Source organism: Nelusetta ayraudi, unplaced genomic scaffold, assembly GCF_046127955.1.
Source record: "Nelusetta ayraudi isolate G7.1 ecotype Tasmania unplaced genomic scaffold, CSIRO-AGI_Nayr_v1 ptg000026l, whole genome shotgun sequence".
NCBI classification, from domain to species: domain Eukaryota; kingdom Metazoa; phylum Chordata; class Actinopteri; order Tetraodontiformes; family Monacanthidae; genus Nelusetta; species Nelusetta ayraudi.
The window spans coordinates 7,282,603-7,303,356 of record NW_027466076.1 but is presented as its reverse complement, the minus strand read 5'-3'; the positions used below and the strand labels follow the sequence as shown (position 1 = coordinate 7,303,356).

General features: G+C 45.6%; 2 protein-coding genes across 5 annotated transcripts; one reads left to right on the top strand and one right to left on the bottom strand.

The window, feature by feature from the left end:
* Positions 1-260: 260 nt before the first annotated feature.
* On the top strand, positions 261-6,917 carry sgtb (small glutamine rich tetratricopeptide repeat co-chaperone beta). Of its 2 annotated transcripts, none has more exons than XM_076029459.1 (12): positions 261-392; positions 1,646-1,761; positions 1,947-2,050; positions 2,169-2,244; positions 2,655-2,754; positions 3,068-3,172; positions 3,311-3,449; positions 3,551-3,613; positions 4,364-4,401; positions 4,522-4,605; positions 5,855-5,975; positions 6,069-6,917. In XM_076029459.1, exons 2-11 carry the CDS (start codon positions 1,662-1,664, stop codon positions 5,964-5,966), a joined length of 921 nt encoding a protein of 306 aa, XP_075885574.1. In that variant the 5' UTR covers positions 261-392; positions 1,646-1,661; the 3' UTR covers positions 5,967-5,975; positions 6,069-6,917. The 2 variants fall into 2 exon arrangements, with proteins under 2 accessions (XP_075885574.1, XP_075885575.1); XM_076029460.1 differs by having other exon boundaries at positions 362-392; positions 1,654-1,761.
* Positions 6,918-6,919: 2 nt separating this feature from the next.
* trappc13 (trafficking protein particle complex subunit 13) lies at positions 6,920-16,836 on the bottom strand. 3 transcript variants are annotated; one of them, XR_012927075.1, is made up of 14 exons: positions 16,678-16,824; positions 15,926-15,994; positions 13,438-13,537; positions 13,248-13,332; positions 12,999-13,126; positions 11,661-11,733; positions 11,359-11,403; positions 10,958-10,975; positions 9,002-9,135; positions 8,710-8,911; positions 7,733-7,833; positions 7,496-7,643; positions 7,204-7,392; positions 6,920-6,995 (listed from the first exon to the last, which is right to left on the bottom strand). XR_012927075.1 is itself a non-coding variant. In XM_076029457.1 (13 exons), the coding sequence occupies exons 1-13, from the start codon at positions 16,721-16,723 to the stop codon at positions 7,285-7,287; spliced, it is 1,257 nt and encodes a 418-aa protein (XP_075885572.1). In that variant the 5' UTR covers positions 16,724-16,836; the 3' UTR covers positions 6,920-7,284. The 3 variants fall into 3 exon arrangements, 2 of the variants coding, with proteins under 2 accessions (XP_075885572.1, XP_075885573.1); XM_076029457.1 differs by having other exon boundaries at positions 6,920-7,392; positions 16,678-16,836; XM_076029458.1 differs by lacking the exon at positions 10,958-10,975 and having other exon boundaries at positions 6,920-7,392; positions 16,678-16,836.
* Positions 16,837-20,754: the final 3,918 nt, after the last annotated feature.

Sequence of the window (20,754 nt, the reverse complement as noted above, 5' to 3'; positions counted from 1 at the left end):
CGGGCTGATAAATTTAAGAATAAAATAAACCAACTGAGTCATAACAGTTTCTTTCAATGAACCTCCTGTCGTGATTGACGCGCCAAAACACCAGCAGAGCATTCTGGGATTTGTAGTATCAGCGTATGTGTACTGCACTAAACGGCTGAAAGTGGTCCGCTGTAGTCGTCACTTAATATTGCCAATGACACCGTGGGTCAAATTTGGCCAGAGTTTGACACCAATGTTATTATACATCCATGGCTTCTCCTCGCCTTTGTTTCCCCCCCCCCTCTCTCTCTCGCCCTTTTCATTTCCGCTGCTCAGCACGCATGCGCCGCAGAGGAAGGATGCGTGCCTGGCCGCCACAAGCGCCGATGACGCGCTAGAGGCAGACAGCTGGAGGAGCTCAGGTAGGTGGGCGTCAGGGACGCCGAATTACATCATTTGTGCGTCGTTGTGGTTTAGTCAATGTGCGTGTTTGGTGTCTGCAGACATCCGAGAAAGGTCGATGTTTTTTTTGTTGTTGTTGCTTGTTTGCGTTGTTTTTTTCTTCCTGGCTCCGCGCGCTGTTTTTATTGCCTTTGCGACGGGTGACGAATTGTGTTGGCGGCTCCAAAAACCTGCATCACACAAGCTGCACAATGCGAGCAGTCCGTTGTTTTTAACTGATGACGAAGCAGGAGGAGACGTGACTCCTCAGACGGCGATGGCTTTATTTTAATTACCGCTTTTTGCAAGATGCACAACTACAAGGCCGGATGCTGATTGAAAACACGTCCCACCTCACATTAGTATTACATCACAGCTTCTGCATCACCGCGTTCATGTGTGTCAACACACGCCGAGGGAGGGAGGAGTTGAAGGATGAATGTGGCCAGACCCACAATAAGCACCCATGGAATCAGCACGTGACGGGGCACACGAGGCTGCCCGAATTAGATCACAACAGGGTCCTGTGTGTTATGTGTGACCCCCCCCCCCCCCTTTTCCCACTCCACCCACCCTAATACCTCAAAAAATAAACTGTAAAGTGTGTTTATGTAGTGCCATTGCCTGCACAGGGGTCTTTATATGATCATTTATAGTTGGTTCCATTTTGGTTCCATATTTCTATATCAAATCCAAATATTTAATCATTCAATCAACTTGTATTGGTACAGCGCAGAATTACAACCAAAACCGTCTCAAAGCGCTTTGTACAATCAGAGGAAAACCCACTGGGCCAATGCTAATTGATCTGTCTGGTATGAAATGGTTGTAATATTACCCACATACTGTTTTAGCTAACCGATAATTAAACATAGTTTTTGGCCTATTGAACAGCATTTATATTGTTTCTTATAAAATCAGACGGCGATAGAATTGCTGCGTTGTCATAAGTAGTAGTTGTTACAAAGTCCATTCAAAACATATTAATGTGTAATACACTGTAATTCATGTAATCATCATTTTTAATCTTAAATCATCTAGTATCACATTTTTAATCTCTAGATCACATAAAATATTCTTTCTTTTTTTTTTAAACAAAAGCTTTCAATGAAACACTGCTCTAACTTATTATATGCCGTGTGATAATTAAGGAGTTGTATAGATGTCACCCTATTAGTGCTGATAAAAGTCCAGTTATTGACATGCAGGAGTTTCTCCCGTTTCCCTCCCGCAGTTTTCCAGGTGAAAAAATGGCCGTGGAGAAGCGCCTGGCGTTCTCGATTGTGCAGTTCCTCCGAGATCAAACGCACGGCGGCGCTTTGAATTCTGATGAGCAGGAGAGCCTAGAAGGTGGGTGGGCCACACTGGCGGAGGGCTCGCGCTCTCTGATGCCGAGAAGGTTTTTTAATCATCGGAAAGAATACGAGTGGCGGCGACGGGAAAGATCAAGATTGTAAATTTCACAGACCAATCGTGCTCCCCCCCCTCCACCCCCCTCAAACTCAACCGTGTGATTCCTCTCGTTGACACCGCAGTCGCCATACAGTGTCTGGAGACGACCTTTAAGATCAGCTCCAGCGACTGCCATCTCGCCGTGCCTCAGCCTCTGACGGAGATATTCCACAACTCCCTCCTCAAGGTGCGTGCAAGACGTTAATAAATGGCCGCTGGTGACGTCAGTTCCACTTTCATAAAGGCGTCCTGTTTTTAGCCCGGTCCCCTTAAGTGAGTTCTCCCCTCCTCTGCCGCTGAACTAGAATGACAACATCACCATGCCAGAGACGACCCCGACCCCAGGAGACATAGAGCGGGCAGAGCAGCTTAAGAACGAAGGTAATGTTCTGAATGTCTCACGCTGACTCATCCAATCAGGTTGACGCAGAGCAGAAACCGGCGGAGCTGAAGACAAAACGGCCAGCATGTGCAGCGCCAGATGGGCTTCAAATGTCTTTTTCAATCTCGTGACAAGTGACACTAAAAGGTCCCCACGTGACGCAAATATCACTTTACAAATATTTTCACTTGGTTATTGAGACGTAATAACGTAATGCAATAGAAAATGAAATATTTGAGTTCATGCCAACTGCCAAACATCTGCTGCCAATCAAACCCACTCGATATAAATATAATATTATCGACTGTTTTGGATAATATTGCAGAGCTCATCTTTTTCTTTAGGGAATTTACAAAGAAAGCTGCACCTGTAGTCCTTGAATGAGCTGCTTTGATGTGTTCACTTTCAGGGAACAATCACATGAAAGAAGAAAACTACAGATGTGCGGTGGAGTGCTACACAAAGGCTATTGACCTGGACCTGAGTAACGCTGTGTATTACTGCAACAGGTATTTGCAACCGGACCATATTGCAAAATGCATATTTTTTGCACACCTCTACTTTTCCAACGCGTACAGGCCCAGGATAACAAGGCTGGGATACATAGTGTATATGTCAATCAATCAATCAATCAATCAAATTTATTTATACAGCCCTTTACAATAGCAAAAACCCAGCTCATACGATAGAAACACAAGAAAGTGCTTTGTCACAAAACCGTAACACAATACATGAAACACCGCAATAGTGGATGGTGTTAAAATAAATAAATGAATAAATAAACCAGAGCAGATAAAACAACTACACCTTGTGTGTGTGCAGGGCCGCAGCTCACAGCAAAATGGGCAACTACACGGAGGCGACGTGCGACTGCGAGCGAGCCATCGGCATCGATCCCACCTACAGCAAAGCGTACGGCAGGATGGGGTGAGTTGGGCTCGTGAGAAATATAAAAAAAAGAAATCAAATCAATAAAAAAAAAATCGACACGCGCTTTGAAAACATTCTATGATTTATCGTTTGTGGCGTGGAGCCTAAAGTGTCACTTGGTTGTGCGGTGTCCAGCTTGGCTCTGACGGCCATGAACAAATACCCGGAGGCCATTTCCTACTTCAAGAAAGCCCTCGTGTTGGACCCGGAGAACGACACCTACAAATCCAACCTGAAGATCGCGGAGCAGAAGCAGAAAGAGGCGACCAGCCCCGTGAGTTGCGTGGTTTGTTTTTGGTGCTCGGCAGTCGACGGTTCTGCAGTGCATCTGCCAGTAAATGCCATGTTCTGTCTGTGTATGACCGTGCGCCACAGATAGCCGCCGGACTGGGATTCGACATGGCCAGTTTAATCAATAACCCCGCCTTCATTAGCATGGTAAGAACGGCTCCCTGTTGTTTAGTTTAGCGGTTGTCGGGGGGGAGAAAAGTTGTGGCTGTGTGGCTTGGACCGTATTTTTCTACTAATTGGCCCTGTGAGTGACGGGGGCAGCCTGGTGCTAAACATGGTTTATGACCTGTGGGGAAGACATGTCTGGGACCAAGACCCTGGGACGGTTCGTTAGAGCAGGCGTGGGCAAACTACGGCCCGGGGATCCAGATCCGTCCCGCTTAGCTTCCTAATCCGGCCCGCCGAACTTAGAATTGTATTAATAAACCTGAATCACGTTTTAGTTTCCCGACGTTCTCGAGTTTTCTGGCTCAGTGGTGAAGATGAAATCCTGAAGAATAACAGAACTCTAAATTACTTTTAAATAGCAGTCACTGTTGGTACTAGGAAAAGCTGTATTTCATTCATTAAATTTATTAGATCTTTTGTTGGAACTTTGCTTTTGTTCATTTTCAATCGACATGCACATGTTTTCTACATATTCCATGATATATTTTTTCCTCCAATGAGGTGGGTCCCCAAAACACTTCATCCATCTGCTGCTGCTCCAGCCCTGCTATCAAAATGTATAACCCCTTGTCGCCCCACTGAGTCCAAAAGTTTGCCCACCTCTGCGTTAGAGAGATTTTAATTGGACAGGTCTGTGTAGGGGTGAGTGAGTGAGTGTGTGTGTGTATCGAGTCGAGTCGTCGTCGGCAGCAGGTGGATTTGAGTTTCATCTTGAGTGTCTCTCCGCAGGCTGCCAGTGTGATGCAGAACCAACAAGTTCAACAGCTGTGAGTGTTTTCAGAACAAATAAATAAATCAGCATCATCATTCCGAGGCTTCTTGCTTTTAAAGACGCTGTTTAGAAACCTGTTTTGTGGCCGAACCTGTGTCGCTGTCCCTGTGCTCAGCATGTCCGGAATGATGTCCAACGCAGTCGGGGGTCCCGCGGCGGGAGTCGGTGGGCTGTCGGACATTTCCAGCCTGATCGAAGCGTGAGTGCTCTCAAATCTGAATTCAAAAGGTCGATTTGACCTTTCGGACTGATGGATGATGTGTTTTTTAATGAGATGTGCTGTTTTTGTGTTGCTGTTTCTTTTCGCTGGATGATTAATCGTGCAAGGCTGCGCTACAGGGTGAAAAAAATGAACTAAGACATAAAATGTGTTTTGAACAATTTCACTTCTACATAACCAGTCGTGACAATTGGCTAAAACAACTTGTTTCATAGAGAAGCCGTTACTGCCACCCTAGAAAGAAAACAGGGCTCAGTATCATGTTATAATGTGAAACGATCACTTTTTTACGCGTTAATTCTCACGTAAGAACGTGAAAATGTCATGTTATTCCGTGATAATTATCACGTAAACGCGTGAAACTATCACGTTATTTCATGATAATTATCACGTAAAAACGTCCAACTATCACGTTATTTCGTGATCATTTTCTTTACGTTAGAACGTGTAACTATCACGTTTTTACGTGATCATTTTAACGTTATAACGTGATACTGAGGCGACATTCTAAAATGCTTAAAAAGCTTAACGTAGCTTAATGAACTAGATATCTAGAACCCCAATAATCCTTTGAATCGCTGTCCCATTGTGGGTCCCTTTTCCCTCGACTCGAGTTGAAGCGCGTCCGTAGTATGCTGCTACACTAGATAAAAACATGGCTCAATATCACATTATAAGGCGAAAATTGTCTCGTAATAACATGATAGTTCCATGCTTTTACATGACAATTTTCACGTTATAACGTAAAATTATCACAAAATAACGTGAAAATTATCACAAAATAATGTGATAGTTTAACGTTATAAAGTGAAAATTGTCCCGTAAAAATGTGATAATTATGATGAAATAACGTTATAACGTGATATGAGCTCTGTTTTTTTTTTTCTAGGGTGGCCGCAATGCTCTTTTGTAGTTTCATGCCCTGTTGTGGAAAACACTGACATTTCCTCCTCTAGAGCCCTTTGAATGATGGCAGCAGGCAGCCTTTAACATTGATCTGGCCTTTCCCCCTTCACTACAAAGCCCTCCCCCTCTCGCTAATCTCTCAGTGAAGTCAGCAGACGAGGACTCCTCTGAAAAGTCGGCGTTTCAAAAGTAAACGTCCGCTAGGCTAAAACGACCGTCTCTTTGTATCCCGAGTGGCCTCGAGGGAGGGATCACGAACTGTAATTCCGGCTGAAAGAATTCCAGTCAAGTGAAAGTGGACCGTTTTCGTTGTGTTTGCCAGCGGACAGCAGTTTGCGCAGCAGATCCAGCAGCAGAACCCCGAACTGATCGAACAGCTGAGGAACCACATCCGGAGCCGCTCCTTCAGCGGCAGCGCGGAGGAGCACTCGTGATCTCATCAGGTTAGCGATCCCCAAACAAACAAACAAACAAAAGAGCTGTATCAAAAAATATTATTTATTGCCAACCATCCCATCTCTTCCTCTCCCCATCAGCTTCTCGCTTTTCCAAGGAAGGGCAACCTTAAGGCGCGACTTACAATCTCCCACATCCATTTGTCAGAAGAGCCTGGAGTGAGGGGACGAGGCCGGAGCCGAAGGCACTTTACCGTGACGAGGAAGGACCCCCTGGAGTTTGAGGCTGGACCATTTAGAGAATAAAAAACAAAACAAAAAGGGAACATCTCACATGGGGCAAAACATACCCGACGCCACATTCAAAGAGTCTGGGACGTCATTCCGAGGGGGAACGAGACCACATTCATCTTCCATCGCCGCCCTCTTTCACGCCACGAGTTGATAATGCAGTCCTGTCGGCGTCGGCGGCGGCAGCGTCAGGCCAAAGCTGGAATGTACTAGGCGCGGCAACGCAGGGAGGGAACATTGCACTTTTTCTCCCCCTTACCCTCCGTCTTCAGCTCCCCCTCCCCCTCCGGGTGTACGATATAACGCAACGATGTCAGGTTCTGCCTTGTTCACAGTTTATTTTTGTAGACGGAGAAAGACCACCATTTTGCTCTTTTAACACTCGCGCACGTTGGTTTTTCATTTCTTTCCAGTCTCATGGCAAAAGCAGTGTAGGCCGACTGCGTCACAGTGTGTGTTGCACTTTGGGGCAAAAAAACCCCCCCCCAACAAAATAAAAGACCACCTACCACTTCGCCGCCGCCCGTTTCAAGTCTACTCAACTGTCCATGAAGTAGTGAGGTGTGTAGATCGTTTTGCATGCTCTTAAATCTGGTGTTTGACATCGGATGCTTAACGGAGACCAATATAGGTATGCTAGGACAGCACAATGTTTGGTCGAAAAAAAATAATAATACGTGAATAAATGTCTTGAAATGAGATTTGTTTTTCGTCATTTTAATTTGAAAGGATTCGAGCGGTGAGGCTTGACGAGATGTGAACGATATGAAAACGCGTCTGCGGGCAAGAAGAAATGTGCAGGAGAAAAATGAAAGATTCAATAGTATTTATTCATACAGTACATCATTATTAATTCTGAAGAACACGATTCGTACTATTCACAAGTCATTGTACAAGATGAGAGAGGATCGACAACCCCTCTGTTTTTTGTTTTTTTTCTCTTCTCCAGGTTGCAAAAAAAAAAAAAGGGTGAAACTTCAGTTACCTGGTCAGTTCCACCGTTTGGTCCATTTCATAAGACGCAACCGCAGTGCAGCTAAAAGAAAAAAAAAAAAAAAAAGGAGCCTCAGCTCTCGTTGCTCGTGTACGGGCAGATCACGCACACCTGCGCCACGTCGTCGTACTCGTACGTCCTCTTCAGGAAGGTGTCGGTGAGCCTCAGTCCAGAGATGCTCTGAAATGAGGGGACGGAAGGTGTGAGCACCAGTGTGAGGACGGGACGGGACTGGACTGGGGGCGGGGGGGGCGATAAAAAAAAAAAAAGGTTGAGCTCTCACCTGGAGACCCTGGACGGACGAGAGCAGCGTCAGCGGGAGGGACAGCGAGGCGGCAGGGCTGAGCTTCCCCAGCTGGTGGCCCGAGATGCCGCACCAGTGGATGGACCTGGTGTTGCACATCTCCAGGACCAGGTCCATGGTCCGCTCGCTGGGCGGATGAAGATGAAAAAAGACAGGGCACGGCTGATGAAGCTGACGAGGGAAGGAGGGTGGGAAGGCGGTGCTGCGTTCGCTCACCTGCAGTTGGTGATCTTGCAGACGATCTGGAACGGTTCCTCCAGGTTGACGGTGTCGGGGATCACCTCCAGGGACAGTCTGATGTCCCCGTAGCCCGGCGCCTGAGGACAACCGGGGAACAAAATCTTGCAGATTGAAACCAGCCTTGAATTTGACCCACTTTCAGACTGTTGCAGTACTTTTCAGAACTCCTGAAACTAACAAACAAACCAAAAAAAAAATCTCCAGATCTGATGATCACCCAATGATTCCCAAGTGCAGCACTGCTGCTGCTTCTGCTGACCACTCCCTCAGGGGATGCATCAAATGCGGAGGAAATATTTTGATGTATTTAGCCCTCTGTTTACAGCCTCCTGCATAAGTGCTGGGCTAAATTCGATGATTTGTTGGACCTATTATGTGTTTGCAAAGGGGGCAAAAACAAGGCAAAAGTAAAGTGGACTCCGACCTGCGAATGCATCAGTGCCCTTTGTGACATCACAGAGGGCTGATTTTCCATACATTTCTAAAAAGTCATTCATTCACTCATTTTCTATACCCGCTCCTTCCTGAGCTCAGGGTCACGGGGGTCTGCTGGAGCCTCTCCCAGCTGTCTTAGGGCGAAGGCAGGGTGACACCCTGGACAAGTCGCCAGTTCATCGCAGGGCCACATGGAGACAAACAACCATTCACACTCACATGCACACCTACGGACAATTTAGAGTCTTCAATTGACCTCACATGGATGTTTTTGGAGTGTGGGAGGAAGCCGGCGAACCCGGAGAGAACCCACGCAGACAAAGGGAGAGAACATGCAAACTCCACACAGAAAGGTCCCAGGCCCGGAATCGAACCCACGACCTTCTTGCTGCGAGGCGGCAGTACACAATGGAATTTTCTCGATTCTGGAGGCCACAGATTTGCTACAACAGAGTCGCGAAGTGGATTTTGCACAACAGGGAACTTTGGATTTTCTTCTCTCTCTCTGCCTGCCGTACCATTCTCTGCAGCTGGCTGGTCTGCAGCCTCCCTCTCTCGCCCAGGTTGGTCTTCCACACGATGTCCAGCTTGCCGATCACCGTCACGCCCTTGATGACGCCCGCCTTCTCGGCGTACTCGGGCTTGGGCTTCAGGCAGTACAGATACTGCCGCGTGTCCATGGGCTGCAGGTAGGACATCTTCCCGAAGGTGGACTCCCGGCTGGCGGAAGGTTCCGGAGTTAAGAGAGGAGACGCGGGTGGGCGGGGGGGAAAAATAAAAAAATAAAAATGCGACAACGTCGCCGCTTACCTGTCGTCCTCGGCCGTGACGGTGTTGAGCTCGGTGACGTTGTACATCATGGACGGCTCCAGCGAGACCTTCTCCATGAACATGGGCGAGGTGGTGATGTTCTGGATCTGAGCCTCCAGAAACACCTCGTCCGTCTGTCGAGGAAGAATCCCCAGAAATCGTACTGCGGCTCGCTGCTCGCACGGCGGAGCAGCTCCACACACGGACCCTCGAGGTCAACTGAGCGACGCAACCACTTCCTGGTCGGGTCGTGGACGGGTCGGACTAACCCCATCTCAGAGGGAGTCACTTTTTTCTCGTTAGCATTGCAGCTTTTTTCCTTTTTTTTTTTTTTTTAAATTAGACGTCAGTAGATTTTTGGTCTTTAGGTGATCAATGTGCAAATATCAAACATGAAATTTCTCTTTCGTTTGCTCAGTGGACCTCTCGGGTTGTTCAGGTCAGTCCTGACCAGCAGGTTTGCAGTGGAGGCTGCTCAAAGGCCACTCGTTCACACACCTATCTCCAGCTTCAACTGCTTGTTTGGTTACAATTAATATTATTATAATTATGCCATGAAAGATTTTTAGTGGAAAAACATGAGGGTGGTCAGTCCAAGGTGTCACTAAAAGTTCTCCATCTGGGTGAGTTACAGAACCGCTCTGCCCCCTACTGGACTATCAAATTATTACTCCTTTCACTGCTGCAGATTTGGGAAAGAAGTGCTAAAAAAAACAAAAAAAACAAAAAACAGCTGTTGTTCTTGTTGTTATCAAGCCAACATGTAAACAAAATGTTTATGATTTTAAAAAGTGACACTTGTGTGACAGTGTTGGGTCTTTCACACTAGCTAGGCCCTGAGTGCAGCCTCCACAGTGCGACACAGAGGAAGAGAAGCAGAGATTAGTCCGTGTCCACACTTCATCCTGATGATGATGACGATGATGATGATGATGAAAGCTACTGGAGAAGGTTAATGTTGAGTCACAGAGCCGAGTTCCTCACTTCCATGCAAAGCCATTCCAACCAAAAACCTGCAACTGAGAACTTTCTTACAAATTCAACCAATTTACGATTGGCCTTTTTTTTTTTGGTGTAGTAATCATTGTTTCGGAGTCGCTTCGAGTTAAAGAATCGCTTAAAAGCTTGATTTCACCTGCTGCCTTCAATATCATAAGTGTATTTTAGGAATTGCTGAGGCCTTCAATGGTATTGAATTAAACAATATTTTGACGTATTGACAAATAGAAAATGAGGACCGTTTCATGCAATCATTTTCGTATTTGGCCAAATAAAGACACGTTTACATTTCATCAGTTAAATTTGAAGCCACAGAAGTTTTAGGTCAAGCCTTGAGTAGGATGAGTGTGCCAGAGAGCAAAGCGCAGCAGGAGGAAAGGGCAACAGAAGAACTATGGAGAGATTTGATCAAAGGGTGATCCCCCCCACCCCCACCCCCCCTTTTATAATCTGAGTAAAAAATATTTGACTGAGGATTTTTGGAGGTCTTTCATGACCACTTTGGTGACAGTACACAAACTTTTTTGCATCAGTATTTGCAGGACGTCCCAACGCAGAGCAAAGAAAAGTTTAGAGAAATTATCACTTATTCATTTTGAAACACATCAGTGTTTGTTTGTATATGAGTTTATATAGAGAATGATATGTTTGCTGGCCACTTTAGATTACTTATTTCCTGACTACTTTACAATTACTATATGATGAATTGACTGTTTACTAACTAACTTTCAATAAAATAGAAAAGAATGGCAACATATTTTGACTATTACATCCTTTCCAAATGACGAACTGACCCCTGCTAATACTGTGTTGTTGTTGTTGTTGTTGTTTTTTTTTTTTAATTCTCTCCATTTCCACCCCTTGCACTTTCCCCCTAGCCACAGAGAGGCAGCCTGCTGCAGCCACAAGCATGAAGACAAGCTGACGGTCAGCGATGAAAACGGAAGAAACAATTACCACGGAACTGAGGTCGCTCTAATGGAGAAAATAAAATACAAGACACACATACACAAAATACAGCAAATGAAGTTACATGCCAAGGAGGGTGACAATGAATATCTGCAAAACAACTAACATGAAGAGCACCTGGTATTTTAAAGGAAAAGGGAAAACTTGAAAATGCTTGAGTTCTAGATATTTTTCTCCTTTTTTTCTTTTCTTTTCTTTTTTTTTTAAAAAGGTTCAAGCATTTTCCTATTCTAAACAGCTCATGCTGGCATCGGGGTACTGTTTCCTATAATGAAAATGACATAAAGCACCTGGCATCTATATGCCCTGGTAGAGAAACCACATCTCACAAACTATGTCTATCTGCAGAATGACGTGATTCTCATGCCGGAGACGGAGACGCTGCTCACCTCGGCGTTGTAGAACTTTGTCTTCACGTCCAGCGGCTTCAGAACCTGGTTGAAAATAGAGTGCAAACTGAAGGCTGTCGGTCTCTCGCACTGCGGCTCCATCGCCACAGACGGCGCGTGCGGCTGGATATCGCAAGGAAAAAAACCCGAAAGGAGGCCAAAAGGGGGCCGAGAACCGCGGTGGGGCCACGCCCACTGCCAGGCCCGCGGACTTGCGACATTTCTCAGGCTGCCGCCAAAGCTCGGCCACGGGTTCGGCGACCGGCCGTCTGAACAGCCGGCACTTGTTGCTCGCGACTCACCTGGAATTTGAAAAACTTGCGGAAGTAGAGCTTCTCCCCGTACTGAGTGGTGTAGCTGACGGCGCAGACCAATCTGCAAATCAGAGGCACAATTAGACACAATTAGTCTCGATGTAAAAGCGATTCTCACTGTAGAAGAGGAATGTATTCACGCTGCGCGAAAATAGGACAAGGACGCGGGGTCCGTGTGCATTTACGATTCCACTTGTCAGACTGAAATCTTGCTGGGTCAGCAGCAAATTCAGCAAACTTTGGGAAACTGGTCACTTGCTGCCGCCAACGTAGTGGCTTTTTGCGTCACTCATCTCCTCCGCACGACTGCTAAAAATAAACCGCCCTGAAGAAACGCCGTGGGCATCGAAACACTTCCCCACACAGTGCCCTGCTGCGACTGATGCCCTGTATTCTACCCATTCACACATCTTTACCCAAGACTCAAAACCTTGTCATTTTAATTCTGAAAAAAAAAAAAAAAAAAATTGCCCTCCGTTTACTGCCTCCTGCTAAAACTGATGCGCGGTTCCGGCTTCTGAGTGTCTGAGGAGCAGTGTTAATTTTGTTGACGAAAGATTTGCGTCAGTTATCAGGTTTTTGTTTTTTTTTTCTGACTAAAACGAGACGATAACTAAATCAAAATTCATTCTCAAGGTCTGAGACGATGATGAGGTGTATTGGCGTCTTCGTCAACCAATAGAAAAACGAGACGAAAATGTCTGCAAGAGACGAGATCCAATCAGAGCTCATTTCCTGTGTGGAAGGAAATGACGATTTGTGACCAAATATCAACACCGGGGAGGAAGAGGCGACAGCACATTTAGATGCACTTTACACTTGACATGAAAGAAAATAAAACACTTTGTTGAAACTGTGGCACGAAGATATCAGGAATCGACTAAACCTGCAGCAATTTTATTCGACTAAAACGATTAAGATATTTAGTCAACTAAAACTAGACTAAGGTTTTAGTCAAAAGGCTACGACTAAAACTAGATCAAATTTTGCTGTCAAAATGAACGCTGTCTGAGAGGGGACCAAAACAAGGCTCACACAGGGGAGTGAACTCTTGTCACTAGCCTGGGAGGTGTATCGTGCAGGTCCGGTGCCCTTTGTGACGTCACAAAAGGACGCTTTTCAGAAGTGCGCATTTCAACTGATCACACAATCTCTGCAAAGCGGCCGCTAGCAATACGAGCAAAGGGTTTTCTCAAGACAGGGATCGAGACACGTTGTTGTGAAACACGTCAGACTTTCACGGCTACAAACAGATCCAGTGACTGACACCAATAACAATGACAGGAGGTTGAGGAAAAATTAGCGCTGCAACAGAAATCATCTCACATGTGCGTCCCGATCTCTTTGACCTCGTGGTGGATGACGTCGTCGATGCAGCACTCGGACTTGAGCTCTGCCACGGCCGAGTTGGAGGCCGAGAGGTTGAGCCGCTGCGAGCTGGTCTGCAGGTCAGCCTGGGGGGGAAGCCGGAGGGGGTCCAATCAAATCGCAGCAACTTATTATGGGGCCGCAACATTTCGGTGACAAGTGGGTAATAAGTGTCGGAAACAAGCTGGTCGCTCTGAAATGTGGCACCTTGACAAGAATGTCCTTCACCACTTGGCTGCTGTCATTGTGCACGCTGATGTAACTGGAGAAGGTCTCGCCGAGGAAAATGTTTCTGTCACGCACGCAGACACACAGGTGTGAAAACTTTCAATGACATTCAACTGCTAATTCCTTAAATTAGCATCTTCTCTTTTTCTTTCTCTCTTTTTTCTTTTACCCAAAGTTCTGCGGCAGCGTCAGCATCTCTCCCAGCATCAGATTCTCGGCTCCTTTAATGGTGGACGGGTCGTTCCTCATGAGCTGGCTGAATAAGTCCCCTGCGGAGGCAAAACCGCACGCGTTCACATCATGACTTTGGATTTTTATGCGCAACATCTGCTCTCGACGCAGCTTGTGGTTCAACAAAAGTCGATAAAACACATTGAGACCGGTTGAAAAGCACAGCAATCATAAAAAAAGGGAAATTGATTCCTAATAAAAAAAGAAAAAGAAAAACGAGACCTTAGTGGTCTGCACTTGAAAATATTGACCAAAAGGACTGAAATTAACAACTGCTTAAAACTTAAAATGAGAGTGTGTGTGCGTGTGCATGAGTGTGTGTAAATGTGATAGATTAGTCACTATTGTGTGAGCCGCAGGGAGGATCAAAGAGTGAAAGGCCTGAACCTTTGAGGATCAGCTTTCAAAGCAGTCCGAGCTATTCACTGGCCTCAGGTTTCAGCCTTGTATGTCCAACTGGTCGGCCTCATGCATCCGCACTGTGAGCAATGCACCAGTAGCACATTAGCAATAAAAGTCTTATAGCTCCCACACACACACACACACACACACACACACACACAAACACAAACACAAACACAAACACACACACACACACACACACACACACACACACACACACACACACACACACACACACAGGGACGTCGTTAACATCAGAGCGGCCTGCGGTGAGACAAACACAACGATGCTGAACCCACTCTCAGCACAATGGTTAATTCAATTCAAGTTTCCAATTCGAGAATAAAGTCGAAATTTCGCGAATAAAGTTGACGTAAAAAATACGAAATTTCGCGAATAGAATCGAAATTTTGCAATTAAAGTCCGAATGTCGAGAATAAAGTCGAAAGAATCTGCGCGCCTTCCAGTGGAGAACTTCCGTTTTCGCCAGTTTCCTGATTAGTCTAGTTGAACCTTGTACACCTGATACACCTGTTTTCATCAGTTTTAACTGTGGGTAACTGGGTTAATACACCAACCATCCGGTCTACTCGCCAATTTCCACTTTATCTACGTCGACTTTATTCACAAAATTTCATCTTTATTCAAGATATTTCATATTTTTTACTTCGATTTTATCCACAAAATGTTCTTTTTTACGTTCACCAATTTTTGACTTTATTCGCAAAATTTCAACTTAAAACTCGAAATGAAAACTTAAATAAAAATCTCCTTGCTGTAATATTTTTTTCTCTTCTTGTGGGCCCCCATCCTCTTTCGTATCACAGATGGTCTTATAGGTACATAGTTATTTTTTTCCAATATTCTTTTTCCATCACTGCATTCTACTAAACCTCGCACAATGGGCCTTAAAAGAAAAATCCTTGATTTCTTTCTCCCTGAACAAAATCGACTCAGCTGCTACCCACCACCTGCGGATGTGCAGGCACGGTTACAGCCTTGACGAGTCTCCCGCTTTATCACAGGGACACACAGAAGGGACAAACACCTGCACTCACAGACAACTTAGTGTTGGCAAAAAGCCTGATACGGACGTCTTGGGACCGTGGGAGGAAGTTGCATGGAACCCACACAGGGAGAACATGGACACTCCAGGAGGGAAGCCCTGGAAGTTCTCGACGCCCTGCAGCCTCCTCACTCAGCCGATGCGCCTTTATGGATTAGCCCAAGTCACAGATGCATTTCTGACGCTTCTATATATATCCACATATGTAGCGGCTGTACTGGGAAGTGTCACGGTCGGTGAGCGATGGTGGGCGAGGAGTACAGTTTCGGCGGCGGCGACTAGGTGCACGTGAGGGATAAATGCCATCCCAGAGCAAAGTTGAAGAACGTCTAAAAATTGTTTTCTATGTTGTATTGATGGGGTGGGAAAAAAAAACCTTGGGGTCCTTTAAACATAATTGCTTTCTACTTCATGCATGTAAGAGGTAAAGCAAAGGATTCTTTCCCAGCGGAATAAAACCCTGCTCCATCGGTGATATCGCGGGACACAAACCTTTAACAAAAAAAAAAAAAATCCTCACCGTTAACCTTTAACACGACCGAGCAGAGCGCGTGCCCTTCCTTTGTGGGGCTCCCCCCGCTCCCTCCCCCCTCCCCCGCTCTCTGAAAGCCTGCTTAGGTTTCCGACAGGTGTCCCTCACACAGCATACAATTTGGTTTTATGGCTTCATGGTACCGTACAGGACTTAAAGCTTCCCCTTAATGTGCGCTGGCTGGCTGGCTGGCTGGCTGGCTGGCTGGCTGCTGCAACACTTGCGACTCACAGGGTAAATTAAGATGGTGCGTCTAGGGGGTGAGACGGTCAGCTGAGTGGACGATACGGCCCTCAGGCACGGGCAGATCCACTTTGATAGGAAGTTAATTTGGGGCTACAGTTAGAAGAAGAGAAGCAAAAAAAAAAAAAAAAAAATAGCTGCAGAGAGATCTGCTCAGTCAAGGTTTTTAATGAACAGACATACCTGGTAGGTCTCGGTCCTCGCATGTCACTGGCAAGTTTGTGAAGAGCGTTGGTTTCGTGAGTCTCATCACTGCAAGACAGAGTGACATTGGTTGCAACAGGTAGAGGTCGAAATGATGCCACCCAGCGTAGCTGTGATTAAGTGAGCAAACTAGCAATAGTCAGGCGTTCATTGGACCCGTCTCGTGTGTGGTAAATACTGGATCGTAACGCCTACAACTGATGTCTGCAGGTGTCACTTCTCAAGTTCAGGCAGCTTCGCACACCGGTGCAGTTCCAATGTGCAGCGCAGGAGATCTGATACGTGCACACAGGCGCAGTTATCATGTTCACCGGGGAGCCGTCAGCTGTTGCTTTAATGTTATGTAAATGTCAGTTGTTCCTTACAGCGACAGAAACCCCACCATTCCTCTGCATGAATCAAATACACATGGAACGACCGAGCGAGAAGACGTCAGTTAACCGTGATCCTGGCTAAATTAGCCAGAAACGCAACAGCCTGGTGTCGTAATTCTTGGTCTTTAACTGGTCGGTATAGTTTTAAAGCAAAATACAAATGCCAAGGAGGGGAAACATCTGTGCGTTTGGAAATGCGGAAGCTTCCTGCATCAAAATGTTTGGCGTCGGAGCCAACAGCAGCCTGCTACACAAATAAAAACCGACCGGTACACTGTCAGAATTTAGCTTCTTTAATATTCCTGCTACAACGTCGGACGTCACAATCTATCTGTGGGCGCAAAGTCGGTGAAATACCTTTCAGGGCGAGGAGGTGTTCTTGTTTCGCCTGGTTAACGTCCATGTTTGACAATGAAAAAGGGTATTTTGTGGCAATGTTTAGCTTGATGGCTAGAAAGCCACTGTCACAAGCTAGCCTGTAAACTCTGACCCAACAGGAAGCGCATTTGCTCCTCCTTTGGTGAAACACTGCCACCCACAGTACGGGATGAGTACTACAAAAACATTTTTTTTTTTTTTTTTTTGATATTTTGATGTCCGTCTTTCTTCCTTTTCTTTCCCTGAACTCCTTTCCTTTTTGACATGAACGTTTCAGCAACTTACAATCAAAACTGTTAACAACAAATATAAAGGAGGACTCTAATTTTTTTTTGAAAACAGAAGAATGCCAATCATTAAAAAAATCACTTAATCACTTAATAATCACTTAATAATAAAAACAAAATAATCCAACTCAATAACACAGGTTTGAAGGTACAATTAAAAACAGGTTGAACTTGAAAAAAATGAAACGAGTAGGTGGTAGTGTGTGTTACAAAGATGAAAATAAATTGGCTCTCATGACATTTTCAAGTGACGCCATGACAAACATAACTTATATAATGTAATCTGGGCTGTGTTAATACAAATATTTCTTCTGAAGTGTAAACATGAGTCATGTGTCATAAACAAGCTTGTGTCCGCCGAGAGAAACCGTGCCGTGTCATCTCATTTAGCCCACGCCTCCAGCGGGAACACAGGCCGAACTGTTCGGCAGCTTTTATTTGGAACTGCAGGCCAAAAAAAACCAAATGATCAGAGAGGGAGCGGTCACACCGGGAGAGCGACACCAAATCAAGGCCTAATCCCATTTCGGATAATAAGGACAGAGGCAGAGTGACATGAAGGCCACGGCCTCTTTGATGAGAGGAAATGTCATGTCGACAGGAGTCACGGCAGCGTGATTGAACATGAGCAACGTTTGGTTGACACCAACACAGTGCTTGATTGCATTGGGATTGTCCCAAAGATTAATGAGTTTGCACATTGCGGAGCAAATGTTTTAATATTTTTCATTCTGCGTAGAGAGAGAGAGAGAGAGAGAGAGAGGGCGAGGGGGTGGGGGGGCGTGGGGAGGTTGGGGGGTGGGGGGGCGTCGTCGACAGTGGCAAGCGAGACGCTGTGCTTCCTGTGACTGGAAGACGAGCGTGTCAAAAAAGAAAGAAACCGTGAAATGTCCGTTGTGAAGCTGAAATTTGTCGCGGGAGGAAAAGACACGTACTTACGGGCGCCTCCAGGCTGGGAGGTGATGAGGGCATCAATTTCCAGACACACACACACACACGCACTGTTTGCTGCAGTTACTCATCTGGCATGCAGCGCTAAACCCTTTTTCAAAACATACATATTGACCATGTGTGTGAGTTTTTTGGGTTTTTTTAGTTGATCATCATTTATGATTTGCACATTATCATCATCATCACCATCATCACCATCATCATCGTCATCATCATCATCATATTCCCTCCTGAGGCACCAGATTGTTGGTCGGCGGATCCCACACTTGGACTCCCGGCCCCAGTGCTCGGCTCCAGCAGCGAAGTGCCAGATCAATTAGGATCATTGAGTTTGGGCAGCCTCAGATGGTTCCCACCTCCAGTTAGAGCCTCTCACATATCACTGGCACCGCTGAGACTCGCAGAGGCAGGAACGCCGTGCCTTTCCACGCTGTCCAGTAGCAGCTTGTCGGGCAAAGACGCAACTCGCAAAAAGTTGCTTCATCTTCTTGGAGTCTTTCGTCTTGACCAACTGACGCTGACGTAAATATAGTAAAATAATAAGACAATATGTAGCTTCGTTCATCACATTGACGTTAATAAGTACAATGACTCCACTTACTTTTCAGTCTGTAAAGATTCTCATCACGGTCATTATGTTCCATATGTGTGTTGTTATAATTTTAATGATTTAGATTGTTTACTCTAGTCTTGTTTGTTTGGTCCCGTCCATGTATAATTATCATTTGCATGGATTAGAGGCTCAGGAAGTCAAACAGGTTGGGCAAACACACAGTGCAAACACGGCATCAAGCCATGGGTCCGCATTACAACTGATCGCAATACAATAAAAAAACAACATGATTTGTAGTTCTACTTATTTTCCGCTGTTGACAATTAGATCAGTTTTTGAAGCCTCTATGCGACATTACGTCCCTGTTGATGACACATGGAAACTTTAGAGTTGTTATATTCCACCCATTTTCACATTTTATGTTTTATTGCAGACCCCTGTATGATTCATTAGCGTATCAAAAGCTTCAAATGATCACCAGAAAACTATTTAGCCCTCTGTTTTAAGCCTCCTGCAAAAACGTGCAGCTCCCTGCTCAACCTCGGGACCTGATGCAAAGAGCATCAGTGCTAAAATCAATGCCACAAGGGAACGAGCTACGCTACCATTTAAACACACTGGCCTGGATTAGTGCTGGACTGTGATTGGATGCCGTGACGAAATGCGGAACCGAGGACAAAGAGGAGTGGAAACAGAACCACACACGGGGCCAAAACAACACTGATTGCATCTTCCTTCAACAGCTGATGCAGTTTAACACCGTGAATTGCTGCATGCCTGCCTCATTGATATATCAGACAGACAATGTTTTTACCTGTGCAATAGAACAGAATACAGATGATACAGAAGAATTATTGACCTCATGATGGCGCATCGGGCAAAGTCAGGAAATTACCCAAAAAAATTTAAATCAATGCACCCACATGTCCAAGAAGTGTTCACAAGACTGATGATGCCACGTTTGGTTATTTCTGTTAGCATTTGACTTTCAACTAATGTTTATTGCTTCCCAGTGCCCCCAGGTTTGTTTCTCTTCTTCATAAAGAAAGAAAACAGCTGTTCCAGCTCCTGCTGATGCGGCTGCTCTGTCGGGCCTGTGTGTTATTAGTGAGATGGGTGACGGGTAAACCAATCATGTTTTCATGGGATAATTAGAGGATCATCCATGATGTCCAGTTGTGACAAAGCATCTTCTCAACCTTTCAAAAACGCTTTGCCAAAGCTGTTTAGCAGGACAATTAAAACAAATTAGACTCCGAGTATTGAGAACGCGGCGCGAGCAACAGACATTAGAGTTCGAAAGAAGTTTAATGGCTGTTTAGATGCTTCGGCCAGTCATCTGCACTTTTTCCCAAGCTGCTCCTCTGCAAGCTGGCAGCACTCCAACAAAAACGGCAGATACGCCGCAATTCTGAGAGACGGCGTTGGAATTAGTGAGACAAATGAGGGCTTGACCTCGGATCAGGAGGCCTCGCTGCGCAGAAGTATTCAGATGCGGTTTTTGTTGGTTTAAAAAAAGAAAAGAGAAAGGAAAGAAGCGAATCCAGCGTGAAGGATGTTGGAATTTAGCTCTGGGATGGGTTGAGGTCATTAGCTTTTCAGGGAGAGGACAAAATCCAGAAATAGACACGAGCAGGAGATGGAGGCCTCTCTGGATAATAAAACATATTTCGACGGAAAAAAAAGAGCAGAGAGCACAGAGGGAGGAAGTGACACACAACCACCATATCTGATGGAGAACGGAAGTTAACTTAGCACAACAGTTGGGAGGCCATGACTCAGCCAATGGGACCCATCTGGTAGGGAGCACATTAAAAGCGTCGTGAGGGAGTGCATGTGGAGGGTGATTGGTATTGTGCTGCGAGAACACATTGGTTGCTGTAGCAGGAGGCTTCTTATGGGACCCATTGGGAAACATTGGCAGCCTGTCGCAGGCCCCTGGTCAGTTAAACTTACCAGTCACTTAGGAGTAGAGTGAAAACTTGCCCACTTAGAAAAAGCCTTCAGAATTATTGTGTGTTCTTCGAACATGTGAAATGTTAGAACACGTCCTGATTAAAATCCTGCTAGTTCCGCACCATGCTAACCTCCTTAGCACACGCTAGGCTTGCAGGAGCTTCCAGTTTACTGTACATCTTTCATGTCTTATGGTGTCTTGAAAGCCACATTTCCATTGTTATTCAGTGTTATTATGTGATTAGTTTAGCGGTAGGTGCAAAAAGTTGACAAAAGGAAGGTGACGTGTATTAATAAGTGGACACGCCA